The 21,655-nt window shown below is 39.8% G+C and overlaps 1 protein-coding gene across 7 annotated transcripts in view; it reads right to left on the bottom strand.

Annotated features, from left to right (window-relative positions):
- The window catches only part of rapgef6 (Rap guanine nucleotide exchange factor (GEF) 6), a 64,591-nt gene extending 43,890 nt beyond the window's left edge, over positions 1-20,701 (bottom strand). For 6 of the 7 annotated variants that reach the window (XM_086098488.1, XM_086098493.1, XM_086098491.1 and 3 more), the window contains exons 1-5: positions 20,280-20,701; positions 10,300-10,370; positions 9,106-9,162; positions 8,898-8,981; positions 569-638 (exon numbers count right to left, since the gene is read on the bottom strand). In XM_086098488.1, coding sequence (XP_085954614.1) covers positions 569-638; positions 8,898-8,981; positions 9,106-9,162; positions 10,300-10,370; positions 20,280-20,354 — 357 coding nt within the window. In that variant the 5' untranslated portion in view covers positions 20,355-20,701. Of the gene's footprint in view, positions 1-568; positions 639-7,613; positions 7,758-8,897; positions 8,982-9,105; positions 9,163-10,299; positions 10,371-20,279 lie in introns of those variants that run through there. The other variant, XM_086098495.1, reaches the window with a different exon arrangement.
- Between the last annotated feature and the right edge of the window lie 954 nt (positions 20,702-21,655).

Here is a 21,655-nt window from a genome sequence, read left to right as displayed (position 1 = left end):
TTAGCCAATTGGCAGTTTTTCGGTACATCGACATGCTAGCTTGCGCATTGACTAGCCAAAAAATTGAGAGAAAATGGTTGAATTCCTGTTTTGCATAATTAAGGGTTAACTTAACGGGGCAACGTTACAAAACGTGCGCTACAAAGTTACGGATTTTATTGCAGAGAAGCTACAGTGCAAAATTGCACTAGAAAGCTAGCTAGCAAAATTATGCTGCAGAATTATGTGTCCACTATGCAGGCTACAAAATTACACAGAAAAGTTATCCAACAGTTACACATGAAAGTTACGTTACAAATTAGGCTACAAAGTTGTGAACTTCCTTCTCGAAAAGAAAAAGAAAAAAATAATCTCGACTTTATTTCTTCATGACATTTTATCTTTTTCAGATAGGGCAGGAATGTTTCAGGATTGCTGTTTTTCAACAAGGAAGTGAATAAAGTAAACGTGACTGATCTGATCTGGGATCAGCATCTCTGGGAGGAATTTCGCTAACGTTAGAGTTGTCTGGAATGCAGACCAAGAAGAAAGAAAGAGACAGATGGGAATCAAAAGAGTCTTGTCTTACCACGATCATTTCTGATGGCTCCAACGTGATGCATTCACAGCCTCGCCGGCCTCCCAGCTGCTTGCCGAAACTAAAGATGACACACACATGAACGCAAAGTGTGAACATGAGAGGCAAAACACAGCTGGAGACCGCATTTGCCAACGTTTACTTCCACGCAACAAAATGTAAAAATACATCTAATGGACTAAATAAAGTATTGGGACATCTACAGGTCCGAGTTTTTGGGGGAAAAAATACTGTTAAAAAAAAAATGTGTTCCCAAAAATAGGACTTAATTACGGGGGTTATTTCTTGTAAGATTACTTTTTTTTTAAAAATTTACTTTTTAAAAAAATTACTTTTTAACTTTTACCGCCAAAAACGTTAAATAACATTTACTAAAATCCAAATGAGTGCTGCCAAAAACGTTAATTGACGTTTACTACGTTTTTTCCCCCTCACTGGGCAGTGCAACGTGCAGCGCTGCCTTGGTCAATGGGCTTGTGAAATCAAAAACCCCCACTAACTATGGCCAGCAGATGGCAGCATTGTATCTCTTTTCAATGTTCTGTCGGTGTATGTAATTGCAGTGAAACAGATTGATGCGATGTAATAGAATGTTTTCAAAGGATGACGTGAATGATCAAAGGCTTTCTCACGTTAAATCTAATTCACAGAGCGTCACTGAACAAAAAATATTAGTGCCAAAGTCACTGTTGTGCAGAAAATGTATCTTTTCACAAACAGCTTCTTTTCTCCTTGATTTTCGCTCAATGTCACTCAAATTACTTATTTTCAAATAGTGATTTCTAAAGAACAGAATAAGGTAGAAACAGACTTTTACTAATGAAAGAATGGAACGCGATCTTTCATGTGGTACACATCATGTTTATGTAGTATAAGTACACAATATTCAGTTTGCCTTGAAAGATGAGTTAAAATCCTCGAAATCGGCTGGCACAGTAGGGGTTGATTTTTGGATAACGTTTAGCAGTAAAAGAGTTAAAATTCAAACGAGAAAACATTCTATTGAAGAAAAAAAAAAAGATTATCCTAACTCATTTGCTCCCAAAAACGTATAACTACGTTCTATTTGAAATGTTTTAAGTGTCCTAAAGACCTATTTATAATTTTGTTTTTTGTTTTGTTATGCTAGAGCATACAGAAGGATTTGATGCAGCCTCTTAACTGCAAAGAATGGTTGAAGCAATTATTACACAAATGGCCAACAGAGCAAAAGAGATCAACCAGGGCCATGTTGAAAAAAACCTATTTTAATCACATTTCTAAATAGATTTGTGAAAAATTATGACATTTAGCTACATTCTAAAGCTAATTGCTGCGAAACAGAAACAGATAGAAATATACTTTTTCCTGATGAACAAAAAGACTAATCTTTCTTTTTGTAGGTTACAACTTTTCATCATGAAAACAATGGATTTCTTGAAAAATGCAACAGGCTTTCTTTTTTTAAATTCTATTTTATTATCGTGGAAGTAAAAAAAAAAATCCTCAAGTTTACTGCTTATTTCTTTAAAAGAAAAAAAACACCACTAATAAAAAAAAACGTATTACTTAATTCCAATAAGATTACTTTACTCTTTTACACATGACAGAAAAAAGAAAAAAAAAAAGAAATTTTCTTGTATACAAACAGTGTGTCCTTACTATATTACATCCCTGCTAGTATAAAATGCTGTAGATGATTAGCAAACGTACGATTGTATGAAATGTTACTGAAGCGCTACGTGTTAGCAGTGTCCTCGTCGAGTTCGCACAATGCCACCTTTTGTCTGCTTTGTGTGATAAGAAAGCGGACGAAAGGGTGGAGGCAGGCGGGAACAGCTGAGCCCATGTGTGTTTGTCACATGGATTGGGTGCATGACGTCGGCCCGGGTTCAATCAGAGAGCGCGTGAGGTGACTGGAGAGCAACAATAAAACTAATTCATATACTGTAATATTACAATTAAAAAAATAAAACAATGTGTAGGCAACCATAAGGTATCCAACCCCAGAACGTTAAGAGTTGCTCTACCTAGTGGGCAAGTTGAGAAATGGCAGTGTATCTCAATAATGCAATAGTATCAGAGTCAAAAGTAAAATAACAAAAAAGTATATTTGCCAAAAAGACTTTCTTGTAAGACGACTACTTTAAAAAATATAGACAATTTTATTTTCCCTCAAAAAATTTTACATTTGTTTTGTTTTGTTTTTGTTTTATTTCAATTTTTTTTCCTTTTTACTTAAAAAAAGAATTTAAATTATGATTCCCTCCGAATAGGATTTATGCAAGTACTTTTGTGAATCCAACCCCCCCCCAAATAAGTATCTAAATTATTTTTCCTGAAAAAAAATATATATTTCTCAACATTTCTTAATGTTATTATTTTTTTTATATGTAAAATTCTTACATGCATTTTTTTTTATTCTAGCCAAAAGTATGATTTGGGGTGGGGCATATCTCTCTCCTCCCTCCACCATCACCCCTCCCCCACCCAAAAAAACTATACTCATTTGAAAAATAATTTGACTTAATTTTATTCTCATATAGTAAGATTTGCCTTTAAAAAAGACAACTTGTTCCTCCAAAAAGTAATTATCTATTCTTCAGAGTAAAGACTTGAATTGATTTAATTCTAGTAAGATAACCATTTTATTCTAGTTTCTTCTATTTTAATGAATCACTGCCCACATATTGCTGATTCAACAACAGTGGTGGCCTCACATAGCCAAACAAAAACATGCAACCTCATCATGGGAAAAGCCCTCAACAGCCTTTGATAAAACGGCAAATTTGTTGACATCCTAATTTTTTTTTAAAAAAGGCATCCCTTGTCATTGTCTGCTTAAGATAATTATAAACATGCTGCTGGTTTTCCCGCCTCGCCATCCACGACTGTTCATACGATTCCCTGCTAACAGATTGGGCGCACATGCGGCGCTGCCTTTGGCGATCTGGAGTGGCGACTCAGCATTGTTTGAGGAAGCATGCGGGCGGCTGCTGTTAATTACGGACGTGAGATGAGCCGCGGGGACGGCCGTCTGATTACGAGCTGACACTTTTCCACCCATCTTGTCTCCTTAAATAGTTCCACATTCCATCCTCGCCGCAGCTACCGGGAAACTGGACCTACACGTCGGTTATCCTCAATGTCGAGCTCAGACCTTGACCGAGTACAATATGACACTTTTTTAAATAAAAAAAAAGTGTAAGTTTTTTTAGTTGTTGACGCCAAGGTGGAGTATAAGCATGTGAACAATCGAAATTACATACAATATTTTTTGGAGGGTGTAGTTTTGTGAGAAAAGCACCAAAAATGTCGTAAAATGTTTTAAATGCACATTCTTTGTTTTCAGCAGGCCCCAAACTGATGCTGGGCTTGAATATGGCACAAGAAACATAGAAATCAATGGCAACACACTTTTTTGAGATGTGTTGCGTGGGAAAAAAATATACGAACCTGCTAGGAAATATTATTATATATATTATAAGACTCGTCTTTTATCGTAGTAAAGTTCTTTGTATGTTTTCACCTGGCTACCGACCAACACTCCTAGCTTGGGTGTGGCACATTAAAAGTAGATTTTTATTTTTTTTATTTTTTTTTTTTAAGTACTACTACTGCTAACTAGGGTTGTCAGGCGATCAACATTTTTAATTGTAATTAAACGCATCAATAGTTAACTCAAGATCAATCACAAATTTTATATCTGTTCTAAATGTACAATAAAATGTCCCAAAAAATGTTAAACTATTATAAATATGGCTGCATCTTTGAGTCATTGATACAGTAATTTCATAATAATTCATAAACTGGAGTTAAAATTAAAAATAATTACTGTAAAAAAAAAACTTTAAAAAAAACGAGTGTGATATTGATTTGTGTTGGTCATTATTCTGCCACTAGATGGCATAAATGCATTTGTAAGACGGTAACAGCTCAGTGCATTTTTCTTTTCATATTAAGAGCTATCTAATGTTTAATATGAAGTAACTTGTGAAATTCTGCACATTTTAAAAATTGTAAAATACAACTTGGCTGGACCCCAGTCTCCACAAATATATGCATTATTATTACATTTATTATTATTATTTTTACGTGGACTGCTGCGCTGTAACTGGAATTCCCCCACTACAGGCCTTCCAAGTAAGGGGCGGTCATTAATCGCACGTTAAAAAAATTTGTGGTGTTAAAGTAACTTTTAATTAACTCTCCTACTGCTAACCTTTGTAACCTAAAACCGAGTTACACTCCAAGTCAGTTTGGAGAGCGTTTTTGTCAAGTTTGATATTTCAGAACCCCCTGGTTGAGCGTGAACATTCCCAAAGGTGTCGTCTTCCCTACCAACTGATGAGATGCGCAATCAAACCCAAGTAAACCCTTCGCTAAAAGTTAGGATGACCACCCAGAAGCAACGCAAAGTCTACCCAGCACCGTCTGCAGCCTGGCTGGGCTCGGGACTTGTCGCCAAGCCCCTCCCCTCCTGGAGGTTAGGCCGGCTGGTGACAGATGTCTGCGCGCTCCAGCGAGGCGAGACTGTCGCAGCCTGCAGAGGTTGCCGGCCTGACGACTGACAGATTGCAGCGAACACATCCTAGAGATTTTGTCCCATTGCTCGCCAATGTTGTATACTGAACAAATGGATGACGCTGAATTGCGAAAATCTGGAGTATTTGTTAGTGAGTGTGGGCAGATCGTGATGACTCACACAAAGAAATGTTTTTGGAAAATTTTGCATGAAAGCATGACATTTAAAATCAAGCATAGACCCACAAAAAAGCCTCAAGAAGCCATGTCCAAAAAAGACACAGTCTGCCATTTTGGTTTGAAGCAGCCATTTTAGGGCTACTTTTGCCATTTCAAAAGGGGCCTTGAAAGACAAACTCCCAACAGATTTTGTCCAATTTATACCAAATTGGGAACAATCTTACTTTTGGGCATTGCGTATGCAAACAAGTTTGATGAACTCAAACCTCTCAGAGTTCCCGAAACTGAAACAAGAGCCGACATTTTTCATCTCATTTGGAAAGTACCGAAAACTTTCAAAGAGCCAGCTGTCAAGTTTAATCAAATAGAACCTAACAGGAGGACACTAATCCGAATCCATCCATCCTCAATATGTTCCTTCAATTACCACCACCCGTTTAGGCGGCAAACAAGTCAGGCCGATGACATCCCCTCTTCAAACCCAGCTGGTATGCTAACGATTGTTGATATGACAACCTTAAAACGTTATCAGACAAATGTTGTCCTCCAAACCACTTTGCCTGTGTGGAAGAAAGGCGGCTCAAAGTGTCAAGATTTCAGCAGGTGATGATTTTCTGTGCCGCCACACATCTTTCAGACCCGCTTTTAAGAAACAAGTGTCTGTGTGGAGGTAGGAGACTGGGAGGGGGGGGGGGGGGGGGTTGGTATGGTTGGGGGCTGACAGGTCCACTGACAGCTGCAGTGCCACGGGGGGCAATAAACCGTGACAGGCGGCGAGGAAGCCAGTGAACAACCCCCCCCCCCCCCCCCCCCCTCCTTCCACCACACACACAAACAGAAACAGAGTGCAATAATGTTGAGAAAAAGGCAACTCTTGAAGATGTCAAGTAGTTTGGATGTGAGACACAATTTGAAAGTTCTCTGAGGTTGTCTTTTCTTACTCTGTGGGTTATTTCTAGTAGTAAAAATCCTGCTTCATTTCTATTGTGCAAGGTGACGGTTATGAATAACTGGCTTCAACAACAAATAAGAATAAATGGATTTAAGTAAATACGAGACTCGCATGTGGCTGTGGGTGATTGAGCTCAGTGTGTTTTTATGTGGATAATTTCTAGTGTGGATTTTTATGGGCATCATGAATGACTGGCGAGAGATAGTGGATTGATCAAGCTTGCCGTAAACATTTTCAGTCCTGCTCATTACTATTGTGCAAGGTGACAGGTATCATGTTGATTATTTCTCACAGTCTGGTTGATTTCTACTGTGCAACGTTATGTTCTCGTCAAAAACAAGATTGCATGTGGCCATGTGTGCGTGCAGTGGACTTTTTTTAATTGCACATTATTTCTAGTCCTCCTGTTTCTTTCTATTGTACAAGGTGCCATTCAGTTGGTTTCTATTGTACAAGGTGGTGGTTATCATAAATTAACTGGCACAGAATGGCCACATTTCAGCCAATGCATCAATTCAAGTGAGGTGCACGTGTGTGATTGAGCTCGCGCTGAAATTCTTTGACTATGGATTACTTTACACATCACCCTGCTCATTTCTATTGTGCAAGATGAGAGACAACTTCAATAACTGGCAAGGAATAGCCGCACTCCAGTCATTATAAGACGAAGTGTGGGCCTGTGTGATTGAGCTTGCCATTGAATTCTTTTCTGTCGATTATTTTGAATCACCCTGCTCATTTCCATTGTGCATTGCTCCTTTTTTGTGTGCCTAAAGACTACATTGGTTAATCGAAATTCGACATTAACTTTTTAAAAATAAATCACATTTGTAAGAAATATTCCACAAAATAGCAAACCTGAGATCTCAAGCAAGCATGATTGAAATGTCCAAACTGGACAAATCTATTAGAGCGCAGACAGCATTTTCTATGGGGGGGAGGCGGGGCCAACAGCTCAATCCAAACAGAGCTGCGGATCCATTTGGTAACCACCGTTTCCATGGTTACCAGGACCAAGCGGAAAGGCAACAGAAACAAAGGACGGACACGCACACACGTAACTTTATGAGTCATTGGCAAAACAACAGCCCATTTGATTTTTGGAGCACTCATCAACCGTGTTGTAAATATTTCATTGGAAACAAGGAAGAACATTCCAAATTTCCACCATTTGGGAACGTCATCAGTGTAGTAGTTTGTGAACTTACATATTGACAATATATATCTCATGCTTGTGTATGTGTGTGTGTGTGTGTGGGTATGAGAGCTAAAACAGTGACATTTCTGCCCAATCCAGAAGAGGGTTAAGGAACATGCTGGGAGAAGAAGAAAGAGGGAGTTTTCAAACAGCTCACGGTAGGAGGCGGGAAGCAAACGACGGAAACCACAAAGTTGACTAACCGGGAATTTTATAGGTCCGCTTGTCAGGATTCCGTGGAAGTGGATGCAAATCCAGCATGTTATCCACAAAAGGCGGAGAAAAAAATAGGGATCCCAAAGTTACTCTGCCAAAAAGTTTAGGAGGGAGAATGTGTGTGTGTGTGTGTGTGCCGCCTCCTGCTCGATACTGCCCTGTCTGTCGCCCGCCTTTGCATGTGTGTGTGTTGCTCATTTCCTGCCTGATGTGCTGGCCGGGCTCCAGGCGGGCAGGCTGCACAGGAACACATGGCCGGCCACTGTTCCACCCAGGTCCACACATTCCACACGCACGCACAAACGTGCACGTACACACGCACACACTCTGACCTGCTCTTACACCCCCGACTGTGACCACTAACCAACACACACCCTCCGGTCATTTTGCATGTTTGAAAACCTCCCCCACACACTTACTATTACCAACCATGCACACATGCATGCCCGCACACACACATTAGCGGAGTATGTGGAGCTTATTCCAGCAAGTTTAACTAAAACATACTACACTCAATACTTTACTGTCTCTAAAAAAAACACATATTGTGGAAATAAGTAATTTTCTGTTGCCCTACAATAAGCTGATTTGGAGCGTTTTTTTTAGTTTTTTTTTAATAAATTGTAATATGTTGCTAAAAAGATAAATACATTTTTTGAGTGAATTTTGGGGTTCTGTGATTTAACAAAATTATTTATTTTTATTTCTAAATAGATATTTGCCAATTTTGAATATGGTATTTTTGTAAATAAATCATTTTAATAATAATTTTAGATTATTTCATTTCTGGAGATTTGGGCTACCATATTATTCATAAATTGTATTTGTCTATTTTTTTAAATTAATTAATGTGGGGGTGTTTTATTGTTTTTTTAATATATATATTTTAAATATTTATTAATATGAATATTTTGGTAGGAGTTGTAATTTCTAAAAATAATTTTAAATAAAAAATAAAAATAAAAAAACACATTTAAATAAACTTTTTTAATCATTCTTATTTATTTATTATTTATTATAGAACATCCGCCATTGAATCTGATTGTTCTGTGCAAAAATAAATAAATAAATAAATCTATATAAATTTAAAAGGGATGAGCACGGCGCAGTTTGGGAATCCTCGTTCATGACAATAGATGGCGCCACAAACAATCTCACACATGAACAGTGTGTGTCAACATGAAATACTGCAGTCATTTCCACGCCTCCTCGCCTAGTTTTAAGCATGCATGTGCATGCGTGCGTGCGTGCGCGTGTTGATGTGCACATACCAGCACCTAGCCAGGTACATGTGCTCCTTGACGAAGACAGATCCAGAGAGCAGGACGTACCAACAGCTGGCGATGCTGTCGGGACTGCACAAGAAGAAGAAGAAGATCTTGTTGAACTTCATGACGTATGAGCTAAAACCTGTTTTGAACCCCTAACCCTAGTTTGAAACCCTAACTAGAAACGCTCGAGTGTTCCGAATGTACTCACTAGAAGAGGATGCGGTTGGCCTCGTGTCTCTCGTACCTGGCCGAGGTGCACATGGACCTGAGGGAAGGGGAGGGAAGGGACAACAAAACATTGCTTTATTTGAATGGCAGTTTTCATACATTAAAAACATCAAAAAGTTATTCACAAAACAAATGATAAAAGTCTGTTTTGCACGGTTTGTAACTATTTTACTCTGTCGCTGGTTTATTTTGGGTGTAATTCTACTGTCGACCAATAGATGGCACTATTTTGTTAAACAATAAATTTGACTGAAGACGAATGAAAACCGGAAGTATTTCAAGTCAGTTTAGTTTTTTGTGAAGATTGTTGAATGCTAAATCCTCTTCAATCCTGCTTTTTATGTCTACAGAAAGTGACGTCTGTAGATTCATTTTAGAATGTACTTGCTGGGCATGAATATTGATGCAGATTGTAAGATGTTAAGTTTGTTACTTAAAAACGGGATTTGTATAGAGGGATCGGTACATTTTATTTATATATATATATATATATATATATATATATATATATGTATATATATATATATATATATATAAATAAATATCATAAATGCTATTTATGTATGGTACTGTATTCTATATCACAGATTTCACAAGGGTGGTCTGGAACATAACCCCTGCGATGGAGGCAGGATTACTGTATATTGTTTATTATTACTAATTGTCGTCACTGTCACCTGGCATCAGCTGAGGGAACATTCCGGACACGTCGCACATACTGTGGCCACATGCTGTAAAACCTGTTTGCCATGTTACCAAAAAAAAGCAAGCAATATCTCAGAAAAGTTGCACCTAGCGCCAGGGGTGTGCATACTTTTCTGATCAAGGGCATTGTTTGATTTTTTTTTTTTAAGGACAAGTGGGCCAGCAACCGATTAGTTAATCATGAAAAGTAAAAGTACAAAATTAATAAAAGTAAAATGTTTTATCCCAAAAATATTTGTTGGATTTGAATGTTTATAATAAAGTCACTAATTGTTTAATCAAATAAATGAATAAAGAATGATGCAATCTAATTTTAGAGGATAAAAATAGCTAAATCAATGCTTATATTGAAAGACTATTGATAATGCAAATGTTTTGGGTTAAAGAGCCCAGGCTGTATGTGACCTGCGGGCCATAGTTTTCTAGTTGCTATCGCTAGCATTGTAGCATTTTGTGTTAGCCAGCGGACCTTAGCTGGTGCTCTCTGAGGTGAGAGAGGACATCCATGTGGTAGAGGTGGCAGTAGATGGTGTGCAGGTCCTGAAAGACAGAAAAAAACATGAATTTATTGCATTTAATTCATCTAAATAATTATTATATTCATGTTCTGAGTTTTTGGAACCATGATATATGCGTTTTCCACAAAAAAACAGATTGTCCGGCGTCTACTGTGTACCTAAAATGTACAATATGTATTCGATCATAAAATGTTGAGCTGGTGTACCTAATAAAAAGACAGGTAAGTGTCTGACTTGTTTTCTTATCCATGCGTGTTTATCTCAATGCTGGGAGGCTGCGGGAATATTTCCCGAACGTCCTGACGCGTTAACGGCGTTCACCTCATTGATGCCGACAACACGCTGACAGAATCTGCCCGACGCGCTCCCGAAATAGCGCTCCGTCAAGGCCGGCTGTCAAAGCGCTAAGAGGCTGACAGAATGCGGACGCTTAGCCGATAAGCGGCGGTCAGAGCTCCGGCACGGCCTTCAGGAGGCCACTTCATTGATCAAAATGGAAAGCGCGACTTGATTTTATGGCGAGTCATCAAACACCAAAATTACCCTAAAATAGCAGACTTCAAATCAAAATGGTTTACTTCCTGTGTGTTTTCAGCCATTGCTTTTTGAGACTTTTTTGTGGGTCTAGTCAAGAGGGGCACGTCTGCCAAATTTGATGTTGCCAAGCGCAACTGGCTCCAGGGGCTGAATTTTGAAGTGCGCAGCAACGGTTCGGCGGCAGCGTATTGACTTGCATGAAGTGGGTTAGTGAGCACAATCAAGTGCTGCGGTAAGCACCCCGTTGTGTTGTCAGCTCACGCCCGAGGCAAGCAGCTCTCACATGTGAGAAGTCTGATTGTGCCACTGCCTCCCTACTGTGGCCCCTTCCCACACTTTCAATTTCCACCGCAGCCCGTTGATGCAGCAACGTACTTGCTCGTTCATGAAAATGCCAGGAAAAAAAATGCAGCAATGATGAAAGTTTCCATAACAGAAGTGAGGAAATCGCTCACTTCACTTTACTGCCTGAACGGGCTGCGGTAGAAGGTGGTCCTTCTATAGTTTCATCTGCAGTAAAGTTCAGACCTTTTTCCATTTTTACCTCAACCTGTTGACGCAGTAAACAAAAAAGTGTGCTTTTCCAGTCAGGAAAAAAAATCTGGAAATTGTCTCCCTCACTTCATATTTATTTTGGATTTTTGTCGCAGCCCATTGAGGCAACACAGTTTTTGGTCCTTCAAGAATGCCAATTTATTTTGTGCACTTAAGTTAATATCTTTCCATTCCTACCGCAGCCCGTCAAGATAGAGAGGTTCATACTTTGAGAAAGCATTTTTTTTTTAAATAACTTTAATTTTATTCACGTGGATGTCCTTGTATCTTCTACAAAGTAATTTGTTGTGTTAAGGTTTAATTGTATCCAATATCCATGTGTGTTTCCGCAGTTAAGTTAGGAGATTGCCTCGGGTTTTTTTAAGCTGACTTTTCCAGTTTGTACCACAGCTCATTTAGGCAGCAAAGTACTTGGTGCAACGACAAAAGAACTTTGAAATGTTTTTTTCAATAAAAAGTTAGGACATTCTGTCAGGAGATCACATCTCTTTTGAGTTTTGATTATGATTCACCGCAGCTCATTGCAGCAGCAGTCTTTGGGTTTTTTTTTATTTTATTTTTTCCAGAATGTACAATTTTATTTTATTTTTATTGATTTATTTGTTATTTTTATACTTAGGACATTGCATGTCTCTTCCAGTTGTCTTTGAATTTCTACCACAGCCCATTTAGGGAGCCTTCCAGAAAACATTTAAAAAAGGAATTAGTAGCTGCTAGTTGGTAGTCGGCGTGAAGCAGGAAGCAGCTTCAATGTGTCAAAAACACTTTTTCATCTCCCAAAACAGCAGCACTTTAAGTTGTTGCTATTTGTGGAACCAAACACTTGTGAGGTCTTTCTTTTGAGTCTGTGCTACATGTGTGTGAGGAGCATGACTGCAATGATGCTGCCACCTGCTGGCAGACACAAAAGCGGCACTCAACTCAAGCCAGTTGAAAAGCTGAAAGCAGCTGCTAAAAAAAAAGTCTAATTAAACGACTTTGACCTTTTCCCCGAAGTGGAATCCAATCTTTGTTTTGGCCCACACTAAATGCTACGCTAGCGGAGGACTTTTTATGTGCGTCAACTGGTGCTCGCACAAAAAGGCTCTTGTCGCCATGGACGCCCACTCCACGCATTTCTGATGTTCACAATTGAGAGGACGCTTTACAGTCACATGCTGGATTTGAAGTCATGAATGTGAAAGAAATGTTGATGCTAAGGTATTTAAACTAACTTGAAGTTTGGACACGTTTAGGACTTTTAGGGAGCTTTGTGAACAATTGATTTTCAAGACTTTGGGTGATGTTTCATGCACACTTTTAAGACTTTTAGGGGATCATTTTTAGACAAATTCGTAACATCTCAGCAAGTTTGTTGGATCCGGAGGAATATGCCGCCGTTCTGCTCACAGTCACACAGAGGCTATTGTGGACATAAGACACAGCGCGCCCCTTCAAAATGGCTGAACAAACATCTCGGCCGCATAGCTGACCCTCAACATTTACATCAACCTCCGACTCCTCCGGGCTTCGGGTCAACGTCGCACTCGGCTGAGGACAAACAAGGCCGAGCAATGTGCTTCGACGGGTCTGTTTAGCAAGTGAATGCTAAATGAAAAGGCAAAATCAAGTATTCATTAACGAGCCACAAACCGCAGCACTATGTGATCCTTCTCAAAAGTATAAAGAAAATTGACTTGCTCTCCTCTTCAATTCCTACCGCAGCCCGTTGAGGTAACTTGCACTTTGGAAGAATTACTACTCTTTTCTACAGTAAAGTTAAGGCAGAGCTTTGCTCTTTTCAAGCATACTTTCAATTTCTAGATTAAAGTTAATCATATCTTACTTTCAATGTCTATTGCAAACTGTTAAGGCAGCAAAGTACTAGATTCTACTAGAAAGCTCTGAAATCTAAATTCATTCATCTATATCAATACCTGCCCTAGCTATCCTGAAAAGGGTGATCTCTTTATTTGCATCTAGTCTTCTTTCAATTTCTACTACCACCCGCTTAGGCAGCAAAATACTGGCTCAAATAGACTGCTCTAAAATCAGACATCTGCATACATCTACTGTAGAAAGCAAGAAGAAGAGATTTTTAAAACTGCCTTGTTCTCTTGACATTTAATTCTATTGCAGCCCGATGAGGCTGCAAGGTAGTTGGTCCTTCTAGAAAGTTTTAAAACACACATTTTTTCCTCCGTGATAAAGTTAGGATATTGTCGTCCTCTCCTTTTATTTTGGATTCCAACCACAATAATTATGACATTGCCTTGTTCCCTTCACAATTACTTTCGATTCAGACCGTAGCCCGTTAGGGCAGGCAATTACTTGGTCCTTATAAAAAGGTTCCCATCCTATCCCTACACATTAAAGCACAAATTAATATAAACAGGGTAAATAAATTCAAGGATCTCATTTTGCTGTTTTTCAGATTTATCTTGGATTCTTACTACAGCCTGTTGAGGCATCAAAGTATTTGGTCCTCAAAAGTTCCAAGATAGTCCCTTTTATTTTAAATTTTCTACTGCAGCCCGTTGGTTGATGCCACTTGCACTTGGTGCTACCATGAAGTTCTCTATGATACTCGAGAGTCTGAAATCCTTCAAGTCAAAAGTTATCACAGGCAACATCAATGTGGGGTTACAAGAGCACTTGTAGCACTTAGAGCTAAATCCCCTCTCTGGGCCGTACAAAGGCGCTATTCTTAGCAACAAAGCTCACACATACACACATACACACACACACACACACACACAGACCCAAACATCGCTCGCCGGTGTAATTGAAGACACATGAGGGCGATCGGCCGGCAAATCGCTTAAAAAGTGGCACAGAAGCAGACGCGTGGAAAGAAATACGGGAAATGTGTGCAGTTTCCATACCCTGGAGGTCGGGTGTGCTAACTGGACATCATCAAGAGAAAGTGTGAAAAAGTCACCTGGAAACTTTTTGCATCCGGGGAAGGACCGATTGGCGACCGGGCCTGGAAAGTGGCCGCGTTGCCCGCCAAACCACGCAAAACACACACGCCACACGCACTGCAGTGGAAAGTATGACCTTTCGGCGTAATTTTAGATGACTTTTCTGCTGGAGTGAATGAAGTGGCAGGAGGATGTTTCACGGCTGTGTGCGCGGTCTGACGAGACCAAGCCACTAGATGTCAATGAAGGGCCTTCAGTCAGTGTGCAAAAAATAATAATCAGGCATCTTCGTCCTGTTTACAGCCATTTAGCTCGTGGTGCCACGTAGCAATTTAATTAATGTTACTTTCTATTTCAACCGCAGCCCGTTGAGTCAGCTAAGTACTTGTTTTTCTAGAAACTTCACACAAATGCTTTTTACTGCAGTGAATTTAGGATTGTCCTTTGTTCTTAAGTTTTTTGTATATATGTATTGCAGAATTTTGAGTCCTCTGTCCTTCTAGAAAGTTTTTAAAGTTTACTTTGGATTTCTACCACAGCCCGTTGAGGTAGGAAAGGTCATGGTCCTGCTAGATAGAATGTTAAAGAAACCTGTTGTTTAGCAATGTTAGCAGCTTGCCTTGCTCTCTTCACTTCACTTGGACTTTTTTTTTTTTACAGCAGCCCGTTGAGGCAGTATGGTCCCTGTTTAAGGTTATTCGAGAAAGTCGTAAAACTGCCATGCGGTCTGACGACGACAAGGCAGGAGATGTCAGTGAAGAAAAAATATCCTTGAGCTCTGTGCTGCTAACAGTTAGCTCAAACTCAAAGCATGCCATCAAATATTTGCCATTGAAATTAACATTTACTTTGGATTTACACCGCAGCCTGTCGAGGCAGTCAAGTTCTTGCGCATTCTATCAATTTCTAAATCAGTATTTTTTTTTACTGCAGTTAAGTTAGGACCTCTCCAAGATATACGTTATTCTAGAAAGTTTCAAAACATGTTTTTTTTTTTCCGGGAATGGTTGACGATATCCCCTTCGAGTTTACTTTGAATTTCGACTGCAGCAACATAGACTGTCCTACATATTATACAATTAGATCACAGGCTAATTTTACTTTTTATTAGTGATCTTGGCATAATAAATATGTCAATAAAATTGACACGCAAATCACATTCAAAGGTAGTCAAATCGCAGGTGATTTGAGAAAACAGGACTGCGCCTTCATAACTTCCATTTGTAAAGTCAAAGTGTGCTGAAGTCGCCATGTAAAAGTTCAACCCTTCACCATCGCGGCTGTGGAACCACGACTGAGTCACTTCCTGTTTTCCATTCAATTTCTTAAAAAACAGCAGCTTTTTATATTCTCTGTAACGGCGGCAAACAGGAAGCTTTATTTTTGTCTTCTGCTTTCATTGTTCGAGGGTAAACGTTCCGGGAATGCAGTTGTCACATTCCTAGCGTTCCCCACGAGACGGCAGGTGCATTCCTTTCAAACCTGTCAGGTAGCGTGTTTGAGAAACTCAAATCTGTCAGGTACCAAGGACACTCATGGCGTAAAGTTCGAAGAAGACTCTGTTGGTATTTGGAGTCATAGATTAATTCAGAATTGCGGCTGCCCGAGAGTGGACGCAAAATTTTTTGGGACCACACTTTTTATACCGGTCAAACTCAAAAGAATTGTTTCTGTAATATTAATCTCTAAAGTAGATGAGTAATTTATGACTTTCAATCAATCAAAATCATTGAAAAAAATATTCTGATCATTACGGTCGCATCAAATATTGAGACAGTTCCTGTCATCTATATGGCTGTCGTTGAATTTATTCAAGTCATATTATTAGGTATAAGGTATATAGGTATAAGTATCAATGCCAGATATTGCCATCGAATTGGCAAATAAAATCTGACATTGAGCAAGTCCTCCTCCTGGGCAGTATTAAATATCGATAGTTTTGCAACTACGCTGTTTTTCTTCCAAAGTAGGTATTACAACATTGTATGATCAGATGTAACAATACGGCATCGATACAGTATTGATACCAGCGCACAGAATATCGCAAATATTTTTCTTTCAATCAAATTAATGCATTACAATATTCTCATCAGCAAACTCTTGCGATATCATTGTATCGGATGGCAACGATTTGTATCAGTGCATGTAACAATATCATCACATAATTTAATCATGATGTCACTATTATCATTTTTAAAACTGGATGATATCATTGATGAGCATTAACACTGCAACATTAAATAGCAATATTTATGTCGTAATTTTCAATGTTTTTTTTTTATTGTTTATAAATTATTATAATAACTAATTATAACTACTATGACTATCCCAAAATCAAGCTCACTCTTTATCAGCAGACTCTTTCCTTTTAAAGGGGATTTGTAAAGTGAGACGGGTGAGTGAGTGAGTGGGTGGTCTTATGGTGACGGAAATTGCGTAAAAAAATGTGCGTCGGCAAACGACGTCATCCTCTGGTTGACCAACCTCCATTAATCTCTACCTACAGTAGCCCTGAGGGAGGTATTTCGTCTTCACGTTGCATCACAGGTGGGCGATGTCGCACCTGAGGGGGTTGTCATGTCATGCATGACAACACACTGCAACAATCTAAGACACGTCTGACGAGAAAGTCACAATGCAAATGTTTGAGACTTTCAAGTTTTGCTTTTGGTCTTTTAAACGCACGTAAACAAAAACTAGATCACGTTGGATCAGCAAAGCCGTAAATGGCTCATGCTAATGTGCGCATCCAACAACACCGCAGCTCTGCTTAGCTTCTGATGATGTGATAGCTGTTCCATGTAGTCCATCGGGACATGAAGATGGCGGATCTTTGCTCCAAATTCATGAGTGGTGGCTAGCTACCTGTTAGCTTACGCTACGCAATGCTACCAACAACATTGCAGCTCCGCTCAGTTTTCTGCTTTGATGAGATAAAGGTGCTAAAATTGGCATGGCCAACAAAGCTAGTTAACTAAAGAGGCTTAGAAATAACAACAAAAAATAAATACAAAAAATAAGCCTGTAGGGATACTTTACTTTGGCCCCACCCCTCGACTGCGATAATCTGACTACATTTTACTAGGCGAGTCTACCTGTATCCTCCATGCACATTCCATGCAGAGAGCCGTGTGCCTGTTGATGCCTGCTCTGCGGCATGGAATGTACACACACACACACACACACACACACACACACGGCGTGTTGTTAGCCCACGCATGCGCCAGCTATGACGCGAGGCCGCGAGGCCGCGACAGCGCGGCGGCCCGAGAACGGGTGCCCACAGGAAGCGGCGGCGTGTTTACTTTCAAACAATAGCCGGCAGGCACGGCATGGAACGGACGCTTCCTGGCTCTTTAAAACAGGTTTGCTTTTCGGAAAGGCTGCTGGAACACTTGCATTAAAAAAAATGGTGGGGGGGGGGGGGGTGAATAAAAACAAAACATGTCAACAACGTGAGCTAACTATCGACACATAAAGACTCGTTGTCAACTACCTTGTCAACTTTGAATTGACAGAATTGCTGCTAATCGAGAGCAGGCGAGAATCATGTACCGATTTGATCATTGATCTCTGCTACCGCTGCGTCAAAAATTAACATGACTCTAGGCATGGTATTGAACACAAATCCACAATAACCAAAGCTTGGCTGCTCGAGAGTGGACAAGAAACACAGAGTTGATCATTCGCACACATTAACGAGATTCCTGCCATGACTTGGAATTAAACAAAAATGTTGACAAAAGGTGTGATTAAGATTCATTCAGAATCTTACCTGATAGAGAATGGATAAGAAACTTGGCAGAGATCAAGAGCACTCACCGTGGATGGTCTATGCCTAACAATTAAAATCATCCGGGTTCTTGCTCTGACATGACGGAACATGAATCCCCAAAAGATTTGGAGTAAGAGTCACCCCGAATTGGTTCAGCTCAAGAGTGGACAAGAAACACCGCATACCTTTCTTTCACCACAAACCATGGATTCAAAATCAACTGAATTGTTGCGTTGAAATTGAACAATTAAAAGTTTTCTACTGATTTGGGGGGGGGGGGGGCTACTCGAGAATAATGACTGCTCGAGAGTGGACGCGAAACATTTTACTGAATGGATCGTTAGCTAAAGCTACCTTAAACATCTTCGACTGGTTATCCTGTAACAGCACATATTCATAGGACTTTTGCCCAGATCTGGAATAATAACCCCCAAAGATTTGGAGTAGATTCATTCAGTAATATGGCCAGTGGATTAGAAGCATGTGCAGACCAGAACCAACTAGAACATCTAGGATTGTTTATTATTCAAAATCAAAAGGACTATTTCCCTGACATTGGGAAAAAAAACCACAAAAGTTTGAAATTTTGAATTGCGGCTGCTCGAGAGCGGACGAGAAACATACAGATTGGCTCTTTGATCCCAGCACACAGCTGGCAATCAAAGCTGTTTGAGCTTGTTTTTCTTTTTAATGAACACATCCTGCAAAGTTTGATTTGGATTTAGAATTCACATAGTCGACCTTTTGACGTTCATTGGTGGAGCGAGCGCTTGTTATGGTTTGTTCACGTGCATACAAAAGCGCTCTATGGACGGCGTGAAAGAGGCTTTCTGGTTGGCGCGCCGATGCAAACAAACAAGGGATCAAGAGGCGTCAAAAGAGGCCCTTTATGAAAAGATGGAGGTACTAAAAAAAAAAAAGAAGAAAGAAAACAACGCTTGCCCCATTGCGTTTCCACAGAGGGGACGTGAGAACGCACCACAGATCGCACTTGCATCCCAAAAGGCCGTTGTCATCGGACCCACAATGCAACAGGGCTGTCGCTGTCAAAACGCACGCTGACAAAGCAAAAGTCAATGACGGACATCTAGGATTGCGTATCCTTCAAAAAAAAAAAAAACAGGAAGCGTGCGCAGAATTTGAAAGAGGAAAAGTTTGGAATAAGCTTCATTCAAAACTGTGGCTGCTCGAGAGTGGACGAGAAACATGTCTTGGTGGGACCTTTTCCCCAGCTACCTTGAGCTTCTTGGGTTTGGAAACTTCAAAATCTATAGGATTCTTGCTCTTTGAATGACTTATGCAATTTTGAAAAAAAATACGTTTGGCTGTGCGAGAGTGGATGAGACACGTCATAGCGATTGGACGTTTTAAAACAGGCGACTCCATCATCTTCTGTTAAGAAGCATTCTCCAAAATCTTTCGTAATCTTGCTTTGAAATAGGCCAATATCCCTGAACGCTTTCAAATTGAGACTGCCCGAGAGTGGACGAGAAACATGTGGGATTAGACCATTTTCCCAACTATCTTGAGTTTCTTGTGTTTGGAAACTCTTCAAAATCTGTATGCTTTTTGTTCTTGCTACGACATACACAATTTTGAAAAAGAAAAAAAAAAGTGGCTGCTCAAGAGTGGACGAGATGCCTTCAGGGACAGTCTGAAATAATAGACCAGCAATTGTCAGGTGCGCCCTTTGGGATCGTCTGACATTTCAATGTTGCACTCAGTGGCAATATGACGTCATAACCTTCCTCACACAACTTCATGTATTGAGGAGTTGCGTTAATGGACTGTCTGAAATCACAATATCCACAACGTAACTGACGTACATTTGTTCAAGTGTGGCCTTCAGGGACAGTTAGAAATCGTATCCTATTCTAACCCTCTTTGTTGTGTCTACTTTTAATGCGTGCAGACTGTAGCGTACAATATGTAACGTCCCCAGTTTGACTCGGCGTGGCTACCATCACAAACTCGGTGTTTGTACACGGCCATTTAGTAGTCCAAGCCATTTAACTTCACTTAACTCGCGATTAAATAGCATTTATTGCAATTTAATAACGTAATCCGATGGCAAAACAAGTGAGTCTATGAAGTTGTGAGCTAACTGAGGGGAGGGAAAAAAAGCGATGTGCTAATTTACAAGAGCGATGGCTTCACGTACCTCTGTCGTCCGCAAGGCGGGCGGCTTCCTCAGTGCCAGCTTGAAAGAACTTTCCATAGCTCCGGTCATTTTCATAACGTCGAATTGCAACTAGGAGGGATTTGTCCTTCCTCTTAAGTCGATTTTAAACTTTGGGTGGTGTCACATCTCCCGCGTTGAAGCTTGTCCTCGCCCGGGCGCGCATGGACGGTGAAGTTTTCCAGCTACCCGCCCCTCCAACCGGGCAGCAAAAACACGCAATTAAAAAAAACTCAAAAGGCGTCAGAAAAGATCGTTGTGATCCGGTTAAAAGTGCCACAAAGTTGTATCCGCGTCGTCATGGGTTCCGTACGTCCATCTCGACCGCCGGAACCGCCGCGAGTTCCATCTGAACGGTGGAGATTTTGGTTCCCTCCTCCCGGAGAAAGGAGCGAATGTGGCGAGTTGACGACATACATCTGTTTGCCAATAAAGTGGCGCTGCGTTCATGTACACCAGGACGGGGAGGAAACGAGTAACGGCGCATGGCGGCTTCCTTATAAAATTGACGTAAATCCTGATGAAGTAAATTCCTACTGATACAAACATATCAAACAAATTATCTTAACTTGTGTTGAGCTATTGAGAATTGACATTGACCACACTGTACTGGTAAAGCCAACTCCACCTAATTTTACGTAGTCCCTGAAGGCATCACTGACTGCTGACACTTTCAGTAGCTGTGAAGTGTAGCGAAATCTGACTACCGTAATAAAAGCCAAGAAGTTCATAAATAACACGATTTTATTATGGAAATTGTATCACTTATTCACTGGTCAACACACCGCATTATGTAATCGTGTCATGACAATATACGGTGCGTGTTCTTAATCTGAGTCACTTTCTTTGGACACTCCTTGAAGTGCTCGTCTTTTATTGCATAACTGGGGCGAGCGCGATCGTTTTACTCCACTTTCGCTACCGCAGGGGGGCGGCATCAAAGGGGGTTTAGGTTCACATGGTGATCACAATCAAACCGCCACCGAGTGAGGCGGTAATTGTCGTTTTTTTAATTTTTTTTTTATTATTTACAAATTTTAATATGACTAATTTACTATTGACACTATTTAAATTTAAATTAGTACAATAATAATATTGGGACAGAATAAAATGTACTTTACTTGAAGTCCAATAATAACATTGGAGCAGAATAAATATATTTTGAACTGTGATGATGTTCGTTATAATACTTTACAAAAAAAACACTTAAAAAAAAATATATATATTTTAATGTAAAAAATACAAAATATATTTTAAACTCAAGTGATGCTTTTTGGAAATCAAAATAGATTTTAAATTATCAAATAAAATATGCACTATTGATACAGCAATTTTGAATAATTTTTCAAAGGCTTTAT

The sequence above is a fragment of the Leptonotus elevatus genome, chromosome 16, assembly GCF_054856555.1.
Source record: "Leptonotus elevatus isolate MCC_2025b chromosome 16, RoL_Lele_1.0, whole genome shotgun sequence".
Taxonomy (NCBI): Eukaryota; Metazoa; Chordata; class Actinopteri; order Syngnathiformes; family Syngnathidae; genus Leptonotus; species Leptonotus elevatus.
The sequence above is the reverse complement of the archived record's forward strand: the minus strand, read 5'-3'. Positions and strand labels throughout refer to the sequence as shown.